Source organism: Rhinoderma darwinii, chromosome 3 (assembly GCF_050947455.1).
Source record: "Rhinoderma darwinii isolate aRhiDar2 chromosome 3, aRhiDar2.hap1, whole genome shotgun sequence".
In the NCBI taxonomy this organism is placed as follows: domain Eukaryota; kingdom Metazoa; phylum Chordata; class Amphibia; order Anura; family Rhinodermatidae; genus Rhinoderma; species Rhinoderma darwinii.
In genome coordinates, this window is record NC_134689.1 from 177,746,299 (window position 1) to 177,770,223 (window position 23,925).

Below are 23,925 nucleotides of genomic sequence, written 5' to 3' on the forward strand. Positions count from 1 at the left end.
CCTTCTGAGCCCTGCAGCGTGCCCAAGCAGCAGTGTACGTCCACATATATGGCATCGCCATACCCGGGAGAACCCGCTTAACAGTTTGAGGTATTTGTCTTCAGTGGCACGAACTTGGCACAAAAAATTGTGCACTAAAATGGCACATACCTGTGGAATTTTGCAATTTTCACTTTGCACCATCCACTGAGCATTCATTTCTAATAGAAAAAAAAAACCTGTGTGGTCAAAATGCCTTGAGGGGTGCAGTTTCCAAAATGGGGGTCACTACTTGGGGGTTTGTTTTACTATTTGACCCCAGAGCTCTGCCATTGTGGGCTAATGCTGCGAAAATCACCAAAATAGGTCTCACATGCCCCTTTCACTCCTAAGCCCTGTCATATGTCATATGTCCAGGCAAATGATAAATGCCTTGAGGGGTGTAGTTTACAAAATGGGGTCACTTCTCATGGTTTTACACTCTACTCTGGTACCTAAGGGAGCTCTGCAAATGCGACATGGTGCCCGTACACCAGTCCAGCAAAATCTGTGCTCTAAAAGCCACATGGCACTCCTTCCATTTTGAGCTCTGCCATGTGCCCAAACAGCAGTTTAGGGCCACACATGGGGTATTGCCGTACTCGGGAGACATTGGATAACAAATTATGTGTTTTTTCTCCTATTACCCCCTGTGGAAAAAAAAATTGGGTGCAAAACTACATATTTTTGGCAAAAAAACCATTTTTTAATTTTCACTGCCTCATTCTAATACAATCTATGAAACACCTGTGGTATCAAAATGCTCAGTATACCCCTAGATGATTACCCTGAGGGGTAAAGTTTCCAAAATGGAGTACCTTCTCAGGGGTTTCTACTGTACGGGTACCTCAGGGGCTCTGCAAATGCGACATGGCGCCCAAAAAACAATCAACCAAAATCGACATGCCAAGTAGCACTACTGCCATTCTGACCCTGCGTTGTATCCAAGCAGAAGTTTATAACCACATATGGGGTATTGCCGTACTCGGGAGAAATTGCTTTACAATTGTTGGGGCACTTTTTCTCCTTTATTCCTTGTGAAAATGAAAACAATTCAACATTTTAGTGGAAAGAATGTAGATTTTCAATGCATAATCCCAATAATTCAGCAAAAAAACTGTGGGGTCAAAATGCTCACTATACCACTAGATAAATTCCACTAGGGGTATAGTTTCCCAAATGGGGTCACTTTTGCCGGGTTTGCACTATTTTGGCCCCTCAGTGGCTTTGAAAATGTGACATGGGGCCGCAAACCATTCCAGCAAAACTTGAGCTCCAAAAGTCAAATGGCGCTCCGTCCTTTCTAACTTCCTCTATGTGTCCAAACAGCAGTTTATTACCACATATGGGGTTTTGCTGTGCTCAGAAGAGTTTGCTTTACAAATATTGGGGTGTTTTTTCTCCTTTATCTATTGTAAAAATGAAAAAATCTGAGCTAAAACTACATTTTATTAGAAAAAATTTAGATTTTCAATTTCATGGCATAATTCCCATAAATTCTGCAAAAACTGTGTAGGGTCAAAATGCTAACTATACCCCTAGAAAAATTCCTTGAGAGGTATAGTTTCCAAAATTGGGTCACTTTTGGGGAGTTTCCACTGTTATAGTCCCTCCAGGGCTTTGCAAACACGACATGGCACTGAAAACCATTGCAGCAAAATCTGCACTCCAAAAGCCAAATGGCCCTCGTTCCCTTCTGAGCCCTGCCGTGGGTCCAAACAGTAGTTTATTACCACATATGGGGTATTGCCGTAATCGGGATACATTGCTTTACAAATGTTGGGGTGCTTTTTCTGCTTTATTCTTTGCAAAAACTAAAACATCGTATGTGTTTTCAGAAAAAAAGTAGATTTTCATTTTCACATACCAGTTCCAATAAATTTAGCAAAAAACCTGTGGGCTCAAAATGCTAACTATACCTCTTGAAAAATTCCTTGAGGGGTGTAGTTTCCAAAATGGGGTCACTTTTGGGGGGTTTCCACTGTTTTGGCACCACAAGACCTCTTCAAATCTGACATGGTGCCTAAAATATATTCTAATAAAATAGAGGCCCCAAAATCCACCAGGTGCTCCTTTGCTTCTGAGCCCGATGTTTCAGTACATTACCACACTAGGGCCACATGTGGGATATTTCTAAAAATTGCAGAATCTGGGCAATAAATTTTGAGTTGCGTTTCTCTGGTAAAACCTTCTGTGTTACAGAAAAAACTATTACAAATGAATTTGGTAAAAAAAATTGACATTTGTAAATTTTGCCTCTACTTTGCTTTATTTCCTGTGAAATGCCTAAAGGGTTAAAATAATTTCTGAATGCTGTTTTAACTACTTTGAGGTGTGCCGTTTTTAAAATGGGGTGTTTTATAGGGGGTTTCTAATATATAAGGCCCTCAAAGCCACTTCAGAACTGAACTGGTCCCTGAAAAAATAGCCTTTTGAAATTTTCTTGAAAATGTGAGAAATTGCAGCTAAAGTTCTAAGCCTTGTAACGTCCTAGAAAAATAAAAGCATGTTCAAAAACGATGCAAACATAAAGTAGACATATAGGAAATGTTAAAGAGGCTCTGTCACCAGATTTTGCAACCCCTATCTGCTATTGCAGCAGATAGGCGCTGCAATGTAGATTACAGTAACGTTTTTATTTTTAAAAAACGAGCATTTTTGGCCAAGTTATGACCATTTTTGTAGTTATGCAAATGAGGCTTGCTAAAGTCCAAGTGGGTGTGTTTAAAAGTAAAAGTCCAACTGGGCGTGTATTATGTGCGTACATCGGGGCGTTTTTAATACTTTTACTAGCTGGGCGTTCTGATGAGAAGTATCATCCACTTCTCTTCAGAACGCCCAACTTCTGCCTGATCACGCTGTGACGTCACTCACAGGTCCTGCATCATGTCAGACGAGCGAGGACACATCGGCACCAGAGGCTACAGTTGATTCTGCAGCAGCATCAACGCCGATGCTGCTGCAGAATCAACTGAAGCCTCTGATGCCGATGTGTCCGACACGATGCAGGACCTGTGAGTGACGTCACAGATCTGCACTGCCAGAAGCTGGGCGTTCTGAAGAGAAGTGGATGATACTTCTCGTCAGAGCACCCAGCTAGTAAAAGTATTAAAAACGCCCCGATGTACGCACATAATACACGCCCACTTGGACTTTTACTTTTAAACACACCCACTTGGACTTTTGCAAGCCTCATTTGCATAGCTACAAAAATGGTCATAACTTGGCCAAAAATGCTTGTTTTTTAAAAATAAAAACGTTACTGTAATCTACATTGCAGCGCCTATCTGCTGCAATAGCAGATAGGGGTTGCAAAATCTGGTGACAGAGCCTCTTTAACTAGTAAATATTTTGTGTGGTATTATGATCTGTTTTACAAGCAGATAAATTACAATTTAGAAAAATGCAGATTTTTGCAAATTTTCTCTAAATTTTGGTGTTTTTTTACAAATAAATATTGAATTTAACGACGAAATTTTTTCAGTATCATAAAGTACAACATGTCACAAGAAAACAATCTCAGAATCGCTTGGATAGGCAAAAGCATTCTGGAGTTATTACCACATAAAGTGACACATGTCAGATTTGAAAAAATGCCGTAATTCATGCAAAAGGAGTCCCGAACAAGCATTGAGTGCATATACTGTACATACTTTTCAGTAGGCCTACATTTCAGTATTGAAAATAATTTTTCAAATTGGGCTTATATAATCTCATTTTCTGAGGCACAAAATTTTGGGTTTTCATTAACTGTTGGTCATAATCATCAACATTAAAAGAACAAAATGCTGGAAATAGATCACTCTGACTGTGTGTAATAAATCTATATAATATATGAGTTTCTTTTTTTTAAATGAATTCCTGAAATAAATAACGTTTTGGATGATTTTCTAATTCATTGAGAAGGACTAGTATGCACCACTCAAGATTTTACACTTTTGTATTTGTACCATTATTTTGTTATGAGGTCTTAATATAACTACCTTGGGGAAAAATGCTATTCAGTTATGTATAATAATTTCTGTGTGGAAATTCTTTTAATCTGGACTTAGAGGCTATGGACACCTTTCATTTTATTTTTTGTTTTGTTTTGCATGTTTTTGCAATCGTTTTTCATTAAAAATATTGCACTGTTTTTCTCCTGGGACTTGCATGTATTCCAATACTTTGCAAGCTGCTCACTGCCATTCACTATCCTTTCCGACAGACAGGCTCACTCTCCAATCCCTCCTATCCTCTCTTAAACATCCTGATCAAATCAAAGTTGATCAACTTTGATTTTATTAAAATTCAACTTAGATAAGGGTTCAGAGGAACGGGAGGGGCTGGAGTGTGAACCGACAGGAAACCAGACTGATGGAGTGAGTTCTGAATGGCATCGAGCAGCTTGCAATGTACGGAGCCAAAATAGGGCTTCCATAGAGGTGCATCAGCCCTCTACTGTACTTCTGTATTCCCCCAATTTCACACAGAGGTTTTTTTCTGTCAGGTTTCGTGCAAACCCAATAGAAAAAAAAACATGGTATGCACCATCAGATTCCATATGTATGGAGATATTCTCCCCTAGAAGAATTGCTTCTAGAGGAGAATTTATTTGTACAGGTAAAATACGGGGGAGTCTGTACATCAGTGCAGAGAGGCTTATGCCGTGTGCATGAGCCCTAAATGTAAGTTTCGGTTAGTAGAGAGCAGGTTTGATCCATGAAAAGGATATTATTATTGTTATTATTATGTTGTATTATAGGGCCCTGCGTCTGGAACATTTGTGTGGAAATTGCTGAAGCAGTAACTTCTCGGTATACACTTTTATGTGATTATTTTATGGTCACTGCTATGTAGAGGCACACTTTTAAGGATAATTCTTTGGGTGAACACAGCCATAAACAAACTGGGAGTCATGTACAAAATGTGTCAGAGCTGTAAACAAGTGTAGAAACAGCCAGAACAATTATAAAGGTGTGCTCCAAATTTATAGAGGGAAATTTCATTTTTATACATATTTCTAGAAGTTTTGAAAAATAGGCTTCATTTTAGTTCTTTACTTCATATGAAATATTAATAAATGGTGCAAACTCATTTTTTCATTGTTTAATATAAAAAAATATTAACAGTTTCATAAGTGACTTATTCTGAATACATTATACACCATTTCTGTAAAACTTTGACCCTTGTTCTCTCTACAGGAAGCTTGCTCAAAGCCATTGAAATATTTGAAACAGCCAAACTTATCATCCAAGTCAAGCACTTAAAGGCCACCCTTCTCAATACTGGACCAGCTTCCAAAATAGGAGGACTCTTGACTCAAATAAAATTCTCTCCTACTTATAATGTTTCTGACTACATAATGGCCGCTAGAAAGAAAACTAGCGATAGATGAATATGAAGAGATGACACTTATGTAAATGTTACCTTTCAGTGTTCATCTTTGTAGAGGCCACTGTTCTGTTCTTCTCACCAAATGAAGTTATCTTTTTTATATTATCTTCCGTCAAAACTTCCATTTCTGTTAATCCAGGAAGTGTTACTACTTTTCCTTGCGACCTGATCTCGAGCTGTTTGTTTCCATTTTGAGAGAGCAGATCCCACACACCTTCATTATATATCTCCAACATAGAAACCTAAGAAAAGATAACTATGAGTAAAGCTGGCCTTAAACAGAACAACCTTGATTTAAAATGGGTAAATTAACCAATATGCCTCAAATAGGTTAACCGTAACCAATTGTCCCATAACCAAAGTTATTTGAAAGAATAAAAACATTTTTGACAATTCTTGGCCATTGAGTGGGAAGAGTGTATTCAGTGTGTAAAAAAAACAAAAACCCCAGTAAAATAATCCTAAACCCATGCCACAACAACATGAAAACAATCTACAATCAATGAGAATTTCAAGACCAGTGTGATAAAATGTAAAGAATTTAATACCATAGATCTAACTATTATTATTAACTATCATCTATGATCTGCTGTGAAGATCTTTACATATATAACATCCTTTAACAAAGAGTACTTAAAATAGTTATAATGTGCTCTGGAAACTGGACATTTTGTCTCCTACTAGTCCATACTAATCGTAAATATAAGGTTATATCTAGATAAATTGTATCAAATAAGTTGGTCTGGGTTTGCCCAAATTCTATTTATTAACAGTTTTGTCACAAGCTTTCTATATGATTATCAGTCTCATGTATCAGTATTGCTGGACGGGTTTTTAGTGTAAAACAATTTATGATGTGTCTCAAATACAGTCACAAGTTTTGTATTTAGACATTGATAAATATTTTGCTCAAGTCGTGATTAACAATTCATGCCACTTCTTAACTCTCTTGAGAGGACAAAATCCAAAATGTCTTAGGTGTCATTAAGAGTCTGAAATAATGCAGCACGGTTTTAGGATACTCAAGCATACTGTGATATACATCAGTACACCTATATGCACCTATGACAGAGTAGAGCAATAGAAATACCGAACCCAGATGTGAAGCTAGCCGTACAGCAGTCTGGCTATGTAGCCTGGACCTCCTCCTATAACAGCAGACTGTGTAGTCTGGACCTCCTCCTATAACAGCATTCTGGCTGTGTAATCTGGACCTCCTCCTATAACAGCAGTTTTTCTTTGTAGTCTGGACCACTCCTATTATAGACATCTAGCTTTGTAGTCTGGACCTTCTCCTATAACAGCAATCTGGCGGTGTAGTCTACCTTCTCCTATAATAGCAGTCTGGCTGTGCAGTCTGGACCTTAGTCTATAACCGCAGACTGTGTGAAGTCTGGACCTCCTCCTATAACAGAATTCTAGCTGTGTAATCTGGACCTCCCCCTATAACAGCAGTTTGGCTATGTAGTCTGGGCCTCTCCTATTATAGAAGTCTAGCTTTAGTCTTATATACAAAATTGCCAACCGGCAAAGAACCGTATTTCCCAACTATCCCTAAATAATTAATATCAACTTTATTGTGCTATTAAGGCCTGATTCACACGAACGCTGCGCATCTCGGATGTGAAAAACTGCAGTTTTTCACGTCCGAGGTGCATCCGTGCTCAGCGCTGCGGGATGCGATGTCACGCATCCCCCATAGTTGAGAGTCTATGGAGGGATGCATGATGCGCGAAAAGAACAGACATGTCCTATTTTCGTACGGACCCTTCACAAGGTCCGTTGAAACAACGGCTGTGTGAACGGCCATATTAAATTACATAGGTCCGTGGGACGGCCGCTGTTTCAACGGCCGTCCCACGGATGTTTAACACGCTCGTGTAAATAAGCCCTAAAGCAAACAAACGAACCACATGTATGTTTTACAATTCAACATGCATGCTGCTGGAGGATTAGTACCGTCGGACATTGCCTATATGGTATGCGGTACACAGTACTAAAGATGGCCGGCGGATTCAGGACGCCAAGCCTGATCAACAGTATGATTTTAAGAACCAGCAGCAAAGCACGTTGTTTTAAAAGTAATTCAGAGCCCCCCCCCCCTGTAACTTCTCCAGCAGACTGTATAATCTGGACCTTCTGCTAGAACAGCAGTCTGGCTGTGTAGTTTGGACCTTCTCATATAATAGCAGTCTAGCTTTGTAGTCTGGACCTCCTCCTAGAACAGCATTCTGGCAGTGTAGTCTGGACCTCTCCTATTATAGAAGTCCAGCTTTGTAGTCTGGACCATCTCCTATAACCGCAATCTGGCTGTGTAGTCTAGACCTCCTCCTATAACAGCAGCCTGCTGTGTAGTCTGGACCTTCTCCTATAACTGCAGTATGGCTGTCTATTCTGGACCTTCTCCTTATATTAGCAATCTTGCTGTTTAGCCTGGACCTTCTATAACTGCAGTATGGCTGTTTAGTCCAATACGCTAATTATAAATGCAGCTTGGTTGTGTAATATGAACAGTCCGTAATAGCAGTTTAGTAGTCTAGTCTGGGCCACCCCTTTTCAGCATTTAGTAGTTTGTCATAGACAAGATTTTTGTCTAAAGTGATAAAAGTCAGATTCCGGTCTATCGACTGGCAGGCTGTCTCCAATCCAATCCTATTCTTGCCTCCAGCATACAGTATGTGGCTCCAGAAGATTCTGGCGTCTGATTATCCCTGCTATCACTATATAGATTACATGCTTGTTTGTCTGATCCAACAGCACATGTTTATGGTGAAGTTATGGGAGTTAGCTGTTCGGCCGACAGTTACCTCATGTTTATATTCCGCTTTTGCAGAAAATATGAAGACTGCTAATATACAAGGAGGTCCAGACTATTTTTCGGTTTTAAGTCATTGTTAAAATGCTGGGGCAGTGCTAAATGTGCACCATTGTGTTTCCATATTTTCCATTTTTAAGTGTACAATAATGTATAGTATGAAATCATACCCTTATGACATATTTAACCCTTTCTTTTTCATGACATATGCGCAGGAGTTCTTTAATTGACCTGTAAAAAATGACAAAAATAATAGATTTTTATTTAAGAAACACTTTGTAATGTATTATACTTTCTGATTGTGCCTTACAGGAAAATCAATTTACTTTTAAAAAATACTTAAAAGTACACTCTTGTCAGAAATGACCTAATATGTCAAAGGGTATTCCCATCTAACAAATGTATGGTATATCCACGGAATATTCCATAAATGTCTAAAGGTTTTAGGCCCCACATCTAGGACCCTCATCTATCGAAAGGGAGCTAATAGGACCCCCGTTTGCTGATTCACAATATGCGCTGTCCACTTAGAATTCAATGAAGAGGTGGGACCCTCACCTACCAGCCATTTATGACATATCCTGTGCATATATCATAATGTTTAAGATGGGAATATCCCTTTTAAATGACGTTTATATGTTAAACATAAATATTTTTTTTACGTTTTTAGTTGTTTTGTTTTTTTTTCAAAGTCCTTATCTAAATTTTACACACTATTTTTCACACTGGTTACTGAGCCCTCAATAGTGGGACAATTCCGTTTTGTAGAGATCACATTTCAGCATCATCAGAGGACAGTGAAAGGCACCTCTATTATAAAGCTGGAGACAGATAACATAGGATTACACTGCTGACAACAGATGACTCTCCCTCCTGCACAGTGACTACTGAACATGTGTCAGAACATGCTCACAACATTCCCAAAGTCGATTCCTGACGTAATTTTCCTATGTCCATTTGACTGCTGAAATTGCAAAATAAAGTTCAACATCGAATCTAGAATATAAATGGACAGATTTTTCAACGTATTTATGCCAGTGTTCTGGCAGAAATCCATTAAAAATATGATACTAAGGTAGAACCTCATATTTATAAATCCGTAGCGCCACTTTTTCCGACACGTCCGTAGGACAAATTTTTACAGGTTGTTTTTTTGCCACTTTTCAGACCTGGCATTGTTAAAAGGGGTAATCCGACATCCCCCCTTGAATAACAGTATGTTAAATCAATTTCCCCATATGTAGACAACCTGCTGACACTATTCCTCCCCTCCAAAAAAAAAAGGCTATTTATTGATTCTAAATTTTACATTGCACACCGCTTGTTGACATAGATTTCTGGGCGTGTTAGTTTACTCATCTTCCTGCTGAGACAACATTCCTGTATGGGCGGTCCTCGCTGTGAAAGGAACTGGGAGGCGTGCATTTACGGCCATGGCTACAGGAGAGGACGCCCAAGAAATGACAACACCATTGACGTGCCATATACTCGGCACAGACTTTCAGCTCCTAGACCAAGTGATGAGTATATGTTAGTGGAGGATGCAAAAAATTAACATCACAAGTCAAGTGACGAAAGTGGAGAATGGAGGCACTTTAAAAACATGTGAGTACATTAAAAGTGTGTTGTGGGGCAGAGTGCAGAATCAGTGGCAATATAAAAATTTTAATTGGACAACCTGTCAAAAAACAACGCTCAGTCCGTACTTTACTGGGCAGACGGTTTCAGAGACTGGGCAGGAGCTCCGTCTAGTGGCTGGAATGCAAAATACAATCTGGAACTCCCTCTAGTGGCTAGTACATGGCATTACCTGAATTCTGGTAAACTCCCCCCTGATATCACATGACTGCCCATATAAGCCTCTGAGCACCAACAGGTGCCAGAGCATCAGGTCATTTCTACCTAGCTCCTGCTTTGTACTATACCTGATCTGACTTCCTGTGTTACAACTCTGCTTGCATCTCTGATCTCTGCATCTGTTCCTCTGATCCTGAACTGCATCCATGGTAAAATCTGCACGGTTCAAGGACGCTTCTTTTATGGGATGTGATCTGCAGATTCCCTGCAGCGAAGTCCAAACAGCCTTGCGGCAGTCCCTGGTGATTACCGGGGGGTCTGTTAGTATCGACGCCTCAGTGCTTTTAAGTGCTACTAGAAGCTGGCAAAAAGGAATCCCATCCTCCCTGCCAGGTTCGTGACAGAATATTCTGGCCTGAAAAAAATGGATTCCGCCAGAGAACCGTCATCCGCCGAGCTTCTACAGCACCTATTTGGTGCGAGTTGACAAGCAAGAGACTAAATCAGCAACAGCTTCTCCAGTGTCTGCAAAACCTCTCCACACGCTTGGATGCGCTACAGCCTCAGCCGACGGTGCAAGCTCCCATTCTACCGCTGCCCACCGCAGTAACCGGTCATCAGCTTCGGGTCTCCCTTCCAAGTATGATGGTGACCCCAAAAATTGACGAGGATTCCTGAACCAGAGTTCTATCAGTTTTGAGTTACTCCCTTGAAATTTTTCCTCTGACGAAGCCAAAGTAGCCTTTAATATATCGCTGCTTTCCACGCAGGCCTTGCTGTAGTCCTTTTCTTTGTGGGAACAGAATGACCTTGTATTATACAACTGTCAGGCCTTTATGGACACCTTCCGGAAGATTTTTGACGGACCGGGGGGAGTGTCATCTGCTGCAGCCTCTTTGCTACGTCTCTGTCAGGAATCCATGACAGTTGCCCAGTATGTGGTCCAATTTCGGACTTTAGCCTCAACTGAAGTGGAATAATGAGGCTCTTGTGGCAGTTTTCTGGCAAGGGTTGTCCGATCCGATTAAAGATGAATTGTTCTCTCGTGAACAACCTCTGTCATTGGAGGAGTTGATTTCTCTATGTGACAAAGTGAATATCTGTTTCCGAGAGCGAGCTATTGGGCAGCGGAGATCCAGAAGTTTCATATATAAGTTAGCTCCAAAGTTCCAAGCACCTGAGGTACCCCCAGAAGAACCAATGCAGCTTGGGCAAGCAAAATTGTCACCGGAGGAACGTGAGAAAAGAATAAAAAAGTCGCTTGTGCCTGTATTGCGCTGCACCTATTCGCTACCTGACCCAAGAGATCGGGAAACTCCAGAGCCTAGAAAAGAAAGGAGAGCATGTTCTAGGTCTTGTGCTTTTCTCCTGTACAGAAGAAAGAGACATCATGCTTCACTATTCCAGTGCTCCTGCACACACCAGTAGGGATTAAACACATCTCTGCCTTCTTAATCTCTGGAGCTGCCGGAAACTTTATCTCTTCAACTCTTGTATCTGAGTGGAAAATTCCCATAAAAGTACTTCCTGGTCCTGGTGGACATCGATGGGAATCGGGTTCCAGATGGGGCTATCCAGGCCCGTACCAAATCACTCTTGATGAATGTGGGAGTCCTGCATCAGGAATCTATTGACTTTCTTGTGGTTCCTAAAACCATCAGTCCAGTTATCTTGGGATTACCATGGTTGCAAAGTCACGTCCCACATATCGATTGGCAGACCAGGGAAACTGTATCTTGGCGTTCTAAGTGTTACTCGTCCTGTTTGAAGAAGGTGACACCTCCTCAGACAACTGATTCCTCTGTGCACCTCTAAGCTTGAGGGTGTTATCCCCCGCAGTACTCTTCCTTCACAGACGTCTTCAGCAAGTCTCAAGTAGAGAAATTCGCTCCCCATCATCCCTGGGACTGCGCTATCGACTTGCTACCCAATAAAACTCCTCCTCGTAGGCGGACCTACCCTCTCACGCTACCCGAAACTCAAGCGATGTCTGAATATATCCAGGACAATCTTGAATGGGGGTTTATCCGACATTCCTCTTCTCCAGTTGGCGCAGGGTTGGTCTTCATGGAAAAAAAAAGACAGTGGTCTACGCCCATATAAAGGGAAGTGTTTTATATATTTATATCTATGTACATGCGAGTGTAGATATATATATTTGTCCCTCCAGAAATGTGTAGAGAGACAGTGAGAAGACATTGGACACATCTAATGCACTCACACTGCCTGTCCTTCCATCCCCCTCACCAGGTAATGAGACACCCTGGGGGCTGAAAGCCATAAGAACAAATCCTGTATTTCCAGGAAGCAGGAAGTTCCAACTGCTTGCCCCCCCCCCTCGCCAGGTAATGAGATTCCATGGGGGGGGGAGCCATAAACCCATGCCCCCTTGCACGTGCATGAGCATGTGATGTCACAGATGTGCATGGACAAGGTATAAGAGGGTCAACTGTCCCACACTCAGTCTCTCTTGTTTCCTGCTTCCCTCAAGACACACCAACTTGGATCACATGAACCGCTAAGTATCCACGTGTAGCAGCAGCTACACACAACTTCTCCCCCCCCCCCAACACAACACCTCTGTTCAACCCTTTTCCACCTGCCTGACCTGCATATCCCCTGGTACCTGTTTAACCCTTTCCCACTATTTACCTGCTATCCCATGGCATACAGCAAACCATTTCCCCTTGTTAACCCTTTTTCCTCCTGAGTTCCTAAGTTAACCCTTGCTGTCCCTGTTACATGATTAACCGTTAGTGTACAGGGATAGATATTGCTAGGTGAGAGTGGGACAGAAACAGTGAGCATGTGTATTGTATTGTAACTGTCACGAAGGGTCTGTGGACCCACTGGGCCGTACCGCCTTGGCAGTAAGGCAGCTGGCCAACAGGGCGCAGGTAAATGTCTATAGTTCGTATAGATACCTGTGGCAGCTCGGAAAGCAGCAAGGCAGGCTCGGCTGGGACTAGGCAGCAGGTAGAGGTCAGGCGAGGTGAAGCAGGTCAGACGTGGATACAGCACGACACGACTTTGGCACAGCACAGTGCTCGACCAGAATAGTATGGAAAGCAGGAACAGGAAACACACTAGGAGGCCATCACATAGACAAACTTAGGAAACATCAACAACGCTCAGGCACAGAAGCAGGGGGCTAGACCCCTCTTATAGTCCAGGGTACTCACGGGTCAAAGTTCATCAAAAGTCTGGTACGCGCGCTGCCCCTTTAAGAGCGGGCACGAGCGTGCGCGCGCAGCTTTACGGGATCCGGCTGAGGTGAGTGAAAGCGAGCGCTGGCGTCTCCTGAGGAGGAGGCTGGGGACAGCGCTTGCCGACTCGTGGCTGTGGCTGTCAGGGGAGGATTGGCGCTGACAGCGCGCAGCCACGGGCATTACAGTATCCCCCCTCTTACACCCCCTCTTCTTGGAACCAGAGCAAGAGAGAAACTTCTTCAGAAGAGTAGGAGCATTGAGGTTCTCCTCTGGCTCCCAAGACCTCTCTTCAGGACCAAAGCCCCTCCAATCCACCAAATAAAAGGTCTTTCCTCTCGAAAGACCTGCACAAGGCATCGGCCCTCACATTCTTGTTGGCCGGGCCATAATGGAGCTCAAACTGGAACCTGGTAAAGAACAGTGACCACCTGGCCTGACGAGGGTTCAGCCATTGGGCCGTCTGGAGGTAGGTCAGATTCTTGTGGTCTGTAAAAATTAGGGTCGGATGAGCTACGCCCTTTAGTAGATATCTCCACTCCTCCAGAGCCAATTTGATGGCCAGTAACTGGCGATCCCCAATCGAGTAGTTGCGTTCTGCAGAAGAGAAGAGCTTAGAGAAATATCCACATACACTTGACTTGCCCTTGGGACCTCTCTGGAACAGGAGTGCACCAGCACCGACAGAGGATGCGTCCACCTCCAACGAGAACTGCAGAGAGACATCCGGATGATGGAGGATAGAGGCTGACGTGAAGTCACTCTTCAGGCTATTGAATGCGGACTCTGCCTCGGTAGTCCACACCTTGGCGTTCATACCCTTCTTAGTGAGGTTAAAGATGGGAGAAGTCAGTAAGGAGAAGTTTGGAATAAACTGCCTGTAAAAATTAGCGAATCCCAAAAAGCGCTGTATGACCCTCAAGCCTTGAGGACGTGGCCATTCCAGAACAGACTTTACCTTCTCAGGATCCATCTCGAGACCTCGATTCGAGACAATGTAGCCCAGGAAGGGTAGAGCATCTCTGTCAAACACGCACTTCTCCAACTTGGCGTACAGACGATTCTCCGTTAACCGTAGCAGAATTTGATGGACATGTCTCTGGTTCGTCATAGGATCTGGAGAAAAAATCAAGATGTCATCAAGGTAGACTACTACACAAACATAGAGGAGGTCACGGAAAATGTAATTAACAAACTCCTGGAAGACCGCGGGAGCATTACACAGGCCGAAGGGCATTACTAGATACTAACAGTGTCCATCACGGGTGTTAAATGCAGTCTTCCATTCATCACCCTGACGAATCCGGACTAGGTTGTAAGCCCCACGCAGGTCTAGTTTAGAAAAAATATTGGCACCACGTATACAATCAAACAGTTCAGAGGTCAGTGGAAACTGATATTTATTCTTCACCGTGATCTGGTTGAGGCCTCGGTAGTCGATACAAGGACAAAGAGAGCCATCTTTCTTTTTGACAAAGAAGAACCCGGCTCCTGCCGGGGAGGAAGACCTTCGTATGAAGCCCCTCTCCAAGTTCTCTTTTACATAGGCGGACATGGACATAGTCTGTGGCAAGGAGAGAGGATATACCCTACCACGGGGAAGGGATGCACCAGGAATCCGTTCGATAGGGAAGTCATATGCCCGAGGTGGAGGCAATGTCTCCGCCTCCCTCTTGCTGAAGACGTCCGAAAATGCAGCATAATGACTCGGCAATCCTGCCAATGACCAAGGCAGCGAAGGCTGAGCCAAACTAATCTGCACCAGGCAACGGCATTGACACTCAGGGCCCCACTGGAGAACCTCTCCGGAATACCAGTCCAGGACTGGGGCATGCAGTCGGAGCCAAAGCAGGCCCAGCAACACAGGGTTAACAGCTTTGGATAGCACATAGAAAGACAGAAATTCGGAGTGAAGGCCTCCCACTTGGAACCTCAGCGGCTTGGTGACAGCTATAACTGGGTCTGGCAGAGTTAGTCCATTTACTGAAGCAACTGTCAACCGGCTCTCCAGAGGGGTGGTGGGTAATTGCAGAAGGTCCACCAGGTCTCTACGGATGAAATTAGCAGCGGATCCAGAGTCCAGATACGCAGAGACCTGATGCGTTCTCTCCCCGGACACTATGGTCACAGGTATGGACAATTTAGACGGAAGTCCAAACTTACCCAAGGTTGTCATTGCTAGCAACCCTAGGTTTTGGGATCTTTGGGGACACAGGCGCACAAGATGGCCACCGAGGCCGCAATAAAGACAGAGTCCCGACGTGCGTCTGCATTGTTTCTCCTGGGTGGATAACTTACACTGGTCCATTATCACAGATTCCTTAGGAGGATCGACATCTGAGGACAGCAGGGGTTGCCTCAAAGTAGGAGCCAGACTGGGAAGGACTCCCTCCCGTCAAACCTCTTGGAGGCGTTCTCGTATCCGTATATCAATCCGGGCAGACAGAAGGATGAGGTCATCCAGGGTAGATTGCAGATCTCGAGCAGCAAGTTCATCCTTTAATTTTAGGAGCCAGTCCATACCAGAATCCGCCAGGGTGCGGAAGTGAATGGCGTACTCACTCACGGAGGTGTCTCCTTGGCGTAGGTTAATCAAAGAGGCCGCTGCAGATGAGACCCGTCCAGGCTCCTCAAACACCATGCGAAAAGTCCGGAGGAAGGCTTGGAAGTCACGGGTCTCTGGTCCTTGTCTCTCCTAGATAGGGTTCGCCCATGCAAGAGCCTTGCCAGTGAGGAGAGAGATGATGAAAGCGACCCTTGCGCCATCAGACCAAAATGTCCTAATATACAGGCTGAAGTGGATCTGGCACTGATTCAGAAATCCACGACAGGTACTTGCTTCTCCATCATAGCGGTCAGGAAGTGGCAAAGAAACACACGGGTTAACACTGCCAAGAGGTGTAGTCTCAGGATCAACACTACCAGGAGGTGTAGAAGGAACAGCAGCTCCTGCCGACGTGCAAGAATGTTCAACACCTGGAGGAGTTGGTCCTGTCGAGACCGGAGGTCCAGCATATCTGCTTGCATCTCCTGTGATGTCGTCATGGTCTTGAATCAACCAGCGGGGTCCATGGCCTGAGCGTACTGTCACGTAGGGTCTGTGGACCCACTGGGCCGTACCGCCTTGGCGGTAAGGCAGCTGGTCAACAGGGCGCAGGTAAATGTCTATAGTTCATATAGGAACCTGTGGCAGCTCGGACAGCAGCAAGGCAGACTCGGCTGGGACTAGGCAGCAGGTAGACGTCAGGCGAGGTGAAGCAGGTCAGACGTGGATACAGCACGACACGACTTTGGCACAGCTCGGTGCTCAACCAGGATAGTATGGAAAACAGGAACAGGAAACACACTAGGAGGCCATCACATAGACAAACTTAGAAAATATCAACAACACTCAGGCATAGAAGCAGGGGGCTAGACCCCTCTTATAGTCCAGAGTACTCACGGGTCAAAGTTCATCAAAAGTCCAGTACGCGCGCTGTCCCTTTAAGAGCGGGCACGAGCGTGCGCGCGCACCCTAAGGGATCCGGCTGAGGTGAGTGGAAGCAAGCGCTGGCGTCTGCTGAGGAGGAGACTGGGGCCAGTGCTTGCCGACTCGTGGCTGCGGCTGTCGGGAGGATTGGAGCTGACGGTCCACAGCCACGGACATTACAGTAACGTAACTGTATTCATATGTATGTTTAGGTAAGTGGTTGGTGGTATAACGTAGGATTGTGATATCGTGTTTATACTGTACTACATATAGTGTGAGTATACTCAGTATATATTAACTTGTTATATGTATTGGGGTATACTGATACTATACTGTGATCTGTTTCTGTGTTCTGTGTTTGGTGTATTTGATATGTAAGTGTGATTATTTTTAGTAAGAAATATTACCCTTTATTTACTATACAATTGTATTTACTCAGTCATATACACTTACGTAGCAGCAATGCAAGTAGATTAACGTTAGTATAAGGAAAAGGTAGGGGAACTAGTCATAACCCTAGTGACCCTGAATATAAAGGAGGTAGTAATGGTAGGTGACACAAGCAAGTGAAACCCGCCATTATACCAGCCCTTTAACATATGGCGAGCCAACCAGGAGATTATATGTGTATATTGTGACAACCTGGGGACCACTTAGCTCACAGGATCGCCATCTCCCGGGTGAGACGGTTGGCACACTTAGAAAGTTCACTCCAACTCCTTGAATAAAAGGTTTAAACCAGCCGCAGCTAGCTTTATTGTCTTCACCACAGCTGTAAAGGATCTGCCAGACACAGCTTCTGTGTCGACGCCCATGGTTAATTAGTCTGCACCTGATCCTAAGTCTGATAGAGTGACTCGATCATCTACCACTCGGGCTGGGAGGCTGAGAAGTGGGAGAGCCTATCACAGCCTGGCCAGACAGAGCTAGCTCCCGCCCTCTGTCTATTTATACCTTCATTTCCTGCTCCTCCTTAGCCTGTGATACTGCCTGTTTCCTGGCTCTGCTGCTGCTGCTTGTAATATTGTCCTCTGCTTTATATTGAACCTGGCTTTACTGACTACTCTCCTGCTCTGCGTTTGGTACCTCGTATACTCCTGGTTTGACTCGGCTTGTTCACTACTCTTGTTGCTCACGGTGTTGCCGTGGGCAACTGCCCCATTTCCCTTAGCTTCTGTGTACCCTTGTCTGTTTGTCTGTCGTGCACATATTGAGCGTAGGGACCGTCGCGCAGTTGTACGCCGTCACCTAGGACGGGCCGTGCAACTAGGCAGGGACTGAGTGATTAGGGCTCACCTGTCTGTCTCCCTACCCCGTCATTACAACAGCAGTCAGTGTTACAACAATAAACATACAAAATAAACCCTAGGCCGTCCAGCCTCTAACTAACACAAGACACCGAGCCTTGTGCCCAGCACCTCAAAACCTTCATAGTTTTACCTCACACGGTGGTGACTCTCACACAGGCTAGCATGCCTGTCTTCCCCAGACTGAGAGCCCTGTGTGACCTGCACACCCCTGAATTAAAGAGCCGTCTCAGGTGAAGCCTAACTAAGCTCATCAGACAGCCCAAGACATGGACTGTCTGTATGGAGTGGAAGCCCGCCCTTCTCCTTCACACTCCAGCAAACCAGACCCTATTCCAGGCTTTACACCCAAGCAACAGCAGAGAAAACCCTCTCTGCTGTACATGCTCCCTGGTTGCTTAAAACCTGAGTTTCTGCACTGTCCCATAGCTGCATCTAACCCCTTTAACATATGGCGAGCCGAGGCCCAAACTGTTTTGAATTTATTTCTGTTTTTGTACAATAAAATTGTGTAAAACAGTGAACTAAGATAGGCGGAGAGGCGTGGACAGATAACATAGGTACACGGTGAAGTGTTGTGTTATACTGTGAGCCTAGACCTTCAAGTTTAGACGAGTAACACAGTTTTATTTAAGGCCTAATACAGGATACAATTGAGAACAGCGAACCTAGTTATTTTTTGTTTTTATTTTGCTTTGCGGCGTGCTGCTCTACGGCGTTAAATCGTCGGGAATCGAGCAACACATTAGAGTCTTCAGAAGTATCGACGTCGGTGTCCTTCGTGTGAAAATCCAGCTGACTGTCTGTATGGAGTGGAAGCCCGCCCTTCTCCACACTCCAGCAAACCAGGCCCTATTCCAGGCTTTACACCCAAGCAACAGCAGAGAAAACCCTCTCTGCTGTACATGCTCCCTGGTTGCTTAAAACCTGAGTTTCTGCACTGTCCAGTAGCTGCACTGCTACATATCCCCCCCTTTGATAAAGGCCGTAGGACTGATCACATTTCAACCTCCCTCCAGGGTCAAAGCTCCTACGTTGGGACATAATCACACTTAGGGTCACCCCTACAGTAACAGACATTTGATAATCACCCCTGGGTGTATTACACAGGTGCTCTAGCAACTCTTCTATGTTGGCATGCCTAGCATCCTCATCCCTTGTAGGCACTACTAGCTTTTGCTGATCACAGCCGTATTTACATGTTTTGTGCCCTACATTCATGGACCTTTCCGCATCCAAGAAGTGGCTTTGTGTGTCACCCCTTGGTTTAGACCCTGGCTCATAGTGTTCAGTAACACTCATCTCGTGAGTTTTGGTATACACCGTACCATCTACCAAACCACTTTCAGACGCTATACTCCCCTCCATCTTGGAGTTTTTCATCTCAGCATTTAAATGCTCAGACTGTCCGTCCAGAGACAATTTTTCACCGCACTGACCCGACCCCTCTGGGTTACTTCTATCAGACCCGGTATTGGTCGTCTCTGCAGCAGCGCTAGGGCCCGCATCCTGCTTAGTGGTATAGCACCACTTGTTGCCCTTAGCAACCTGTCTTGTGTCACATGCAACTTCAATGGCTAAAGTACACACTGTAACAGTATCCATTGAACAAGCCTGGAAGACCCCCTCTATTGCTCCCCTTACCTACTGGGAAAGTGTGGGAGCTACGTGGGTCTCAACATCTACATGTGAAAGACCTGCAGGGGGCAGAACTTCTAAGGGTGAAGCAGTAACCCTTCTCACACTATACATGGCAGTAGTGTCCTCATTGGTACCATTGACAGCCCCAACCTCTAGGGTAATGTTTTCATGTACATCTGGTTCACTACTGGGCGGTTCATTAGTGACCGAGGCCACAGCCACCAGCGCACACACCTCACTGACGCCACTGTCCAGGAACTCATGTGCGTCACTTAGGGCTACATTCACACTGGTGAGGTGAACCCAACCATATTCTCAGACCTGTAGAGTTTATCACCACTCCACTCACACATCGCAGCAGTATACAGCTGGTGGCCATTAGGAACAGTGCACACATCACATGCAACAGTTTTGTAATTGTGAACCATGACCTCTAGGGGCACACTTGAGTCATTAGTAACCTGTTTTACATAACATGTAATATCAGGGACCGAAGCATACACTATAGTAGCATCCACTGAACACGACTTGAAGTCTACCTCCTGTGCTTCCCCCATCCCCAAGGAATGAGTGAGCGTTACATCAGTCTCAGTTTCTACAGCATAGGAATGACCTTTAGGGGTCAACATTTCTAAAGGTGCTGCAGTCACCTCTATTGCACCAGGCACATATTCATCACCATCACTAGGTATGGCAGGGCTCTACTCCAGGTTACCAACATCAACAATCCCAACATCTAGGGAAATCTCAGATACACCTGACACATCTGTTTCCAAGGACACATCCTCTGGATTACCATCAGTAACAGTACGCACATCACATGTGACATGCTCGACTTTCTCAACTACAGCCTCAAGGGGCACACTTGAACTAATCCCCTCTTCTGTCTCGGCTGCTGTTTCTTTAACAGCCTGTTCACACAATGCATTACCTGCTCAGGCTGGGTGACATACTCATGGGTTAACCCCTTCCCGACATTTGACGTACATGTACGTCATGGAAAGTACTGACTTCCCGCATCTTGCCGTACATGTACGTCAAACGTTTGGCACCGGCTCAGAAGCTGAGCCGGTCCCATCATCACCGGATCTCAGCTGTATCTTACAGCTGACATCCGACTGTAACGGCGGGGACCGAAATTAGCTTCGATCCCCGCCATTAACCCCTTAAGTGCAGCGCTCAAACGCGATCGCTGCACTTAAGGTGTTTGCAGCTCATCGGAACCCCAGTAATGAAATTGCCGGGGTTCCGGTGGCTGCAATGGCAACCGGAGGCCTAATACTGGCCTCCCGGTCTGCCTAGCACCGAAGCCGGTCAAGATCCGCCCGGCGGCGGAGCCTGATCGGCTTCCGTAGCTGCCGGCAAGATGGCGCCGGGTCAGGAGCTGATCCGGCGTCATCAGCGGTGGAAGTCAGCTGTACTGTACAGCTGACATCCACCTGTAACGGCAGGAACCGGAGCTAGCTCCGATCCCTGCCATTAACCCCTTCGATGCAGCAATCGAAAGCGATTGCTGCATCGTAGCGGTTACAAGCAGATCGCCAGCCCTGACAGGCAATCGGGACTGGCGACTGCTGTTATGGCAACAGGAGACACAATGGTCTCCTGCTCTGCCATTACGGAAGCCGATTTAGGCCCCGCCGGGAGGCGAAGCCTAAACGGCTTGCTATCAGTGAATGACTGACAGATCTAATACATTGCACTACATAGGTAGTGCAATGTATTAGAAAAAAAAAAATCTGACCGTTGGACCTTCAAGTCCCCTAGTGGGACTTGAGAAAAAGTGTAAAAAAAGTATAAAAAAGTGTAAAAAAAAGTGCAAAAAATAAAAGTTTGAAAACAATAAAAGTTTCAAGTAATCAAATAACACACAATCCCCCTTTTACTCTTATCAAGTCCTTTATTATTGAAAAATAATAATAAACCATATGTATTTGGTATCGCCACGACCGTAACGACCGGAGGTATCAAAATATTATATTATTTATTGCACGCGGTGAACAGCGTAAAAAAAACCCGTAAAAAACGTTACCAGAGTTTCTGTTTTTTAGTCACTTTGCCCTACAAATATTACAATAAAAAGTGATCAAAAAGTCGCACGTATCCAAAAATGGTACCTATAAAAACTATAGCTTGTCCCGCAAAAAACAAGCCCTCATACAACTCCGTCGACAAAAAAATTAAAACGTTATGGTTCTCACAACTTGGCGACAGAAAAAATACATTCTTTTTACAAAAGTAATTTTATTGTGCAAAAAGTTGTAAAACATAAAAAAGTTCTATAAATGAGGTTTCGCCGGAATCGTACTGACCCGCAGAATAAAGGTAACATGTAGTTTATAATGCGTGGTGAACTCTGTATAAAAAAAAAACAAAAAAAGCTGTGCCAGAATTGCGTTTTTTGGTTTACCTGGCATCCCAAAAAATAGGATAAAAGGTGATCAAAAAGTCACATGTACCCCAAAATGGTACCAATAATAACTACAGCTCGTCCCGCAACAAACCAGCCCTCATACCGCTACGTCTATGAAAAATAAAATTAGTTATGGCTCCAATAAGTCAGGAAATAAAAAAATATGCAGTTGTGCCCGAGGAGAACATTTCTTCTGTTTCAAGAGGCGATTTATCAAGGACCTAAAATTAGGGAACCAGGAAGGGAGGGCCCAATCATATCCGATGGAAGCGACGGTGCCCGTATTATACCAGGATAATACTTTCCCAGCAAAATTCCCCAAACTACAAAGGCGCGGAGTGTGGACCAAAAGGGGGATAAGAAATGACACCATTTATCAGTGCGACACCGGCCTGTGCAGAAAGGATTGCTTCACAGCGTAACACACATCTATGGATTATTTTTATTTTTTTATACCACCTGACTATGCCCCTTATATACTCCGCCCCGCTTACATGTACCCCCACATTATAAAACACCAGCAATACTCAAACAAATATAGTACCAAGCAAAATCCGCTCTCCAAAAGCCAAATGGTGCTCCCTCGGCCCTGAACCCTACAGCGTGCCCAAACAGCAGTTTCCTTCAACATATATGGCACCGTCATACCCGTGAGAACCCTTTTAACAATTTTTGTGGTGTGTGTCTCCAGCGTCATAAGCTGGGCATGACATATTTGCCACTGAATGGCATATCTAGGGAAAAATATAAATTTTTAATTTGCACCATCCGCAGCGCATTCATTTATGGAAAAGACCTGTGGGGTGAAAATGCTCACTACACCCCTTAATAAATGCCTTGAGGGGTGCAGTTCCATAATGGGGTCACTTATCAGGGGTTTCTTTTTATTATTTCACATCTGAGCCTCTGCAGTTGTGAACCAATACTTTGTAAATCGCCAAATTAGGCCTCCACTCCGCATGGTACTCTTCACTTCTGAGCCCTGTCATATGTCCAGACAAAAGATTAGGGCCACATGTAGGGTGTTTCTAAAACCGGGAAACACCGCATAATAATTAGAGAGCTGTCTTGTTATGGTGGCACAAGCCGGGCACCACATATTGGCATATCTATGGAAAAAAATCCCATTTTCACTCTGCAACATTGAGCGCACACTAATTTCTACAAAACACCTGCAGGGTTAAAATGCTTACTACACCCCTTGGTAAATGCATTGAGGGGTGTAGTTTACAAAATGGGGTCACTTCTGGGGGGTTTCCACTGTTTTGGGCCCACAGGTGCCCAGAAACCAATCCAGCAACATCTGCACTCCAAATGGCGGTCCTTCCCTTCTGAGCCCTGCCGTTTGCCCAAACAGCAGTTTATGACCACATATGGGGTATTGCCGTACTCGGGAGAAATAGCTTTACAAATGTTGGGTTCTTTTTTTCCTTTATTTGTTGAGAAAATGAAAAAATTTGCGCTAAAGCTACGTCTTATTGAAGAAAAAGGACTGTTTTTATTTTCACTGCCTAATTCTAATAAATTCTATGAAACATCTGTGGGGTCAAAATGCTCACTACACCCCTAGATGCATTCTTCAAGAGGTGTAGTTTCCTAAATGGAGTCCCTTTTTGGGCGTTTTCATTGTTTTGTCCCCTCAGGGGCTTTGCAAATGTGACCTGGCCTCCGCAAATCATTCCTGCTAAATGTGATCTCAAAAAGTCAAATAGTGCTCTTTCCCTTCTAAGCCCTGCCGTGTGTCCAAACAGCCGTTTATTACCACATGTGGGGTATTGTTTTACTCGGGAGAAATTGCTTTACAAATTTTGTGGTGCTTTTTCTCCTTTAGTCCTTCTGGAAATGAGAAAAAATTAGCTAAACCTACATTTTCTTTGAAAAAA

The 23,925-nt window shown here is 44.3% G+C and overlaps 1 protein-coding gene across 1 annotated transcript in view; it reads right to left on the reverse strand.

Moving 5' to 3' along the window:
* Nucleotides 1-23,925, reverse strand: part of LOC142750397 (uncharacterized) — a 100,970-nt gene that overhangs the window by 38,245 nt on the left and 38,800 nt on the right. The window contains exons 4-5 of the mRNA XM_075859400.1: nucleotides 8,380-8,440; nucleotides 5,428-5,636 (exon numbers count right to left, since the gene is read on the reverse strand). Coding sequence (XP_075715515.1) covers nucleotides 5,428-5,636; nucleotides 8,380-8,440 — 270 coding nt within the window. The remainder of the gene's footprint in view (nucleotides 1-5,427; nucleotides 5,637-8,379; nucleotides 8,441-23,925) is intronic.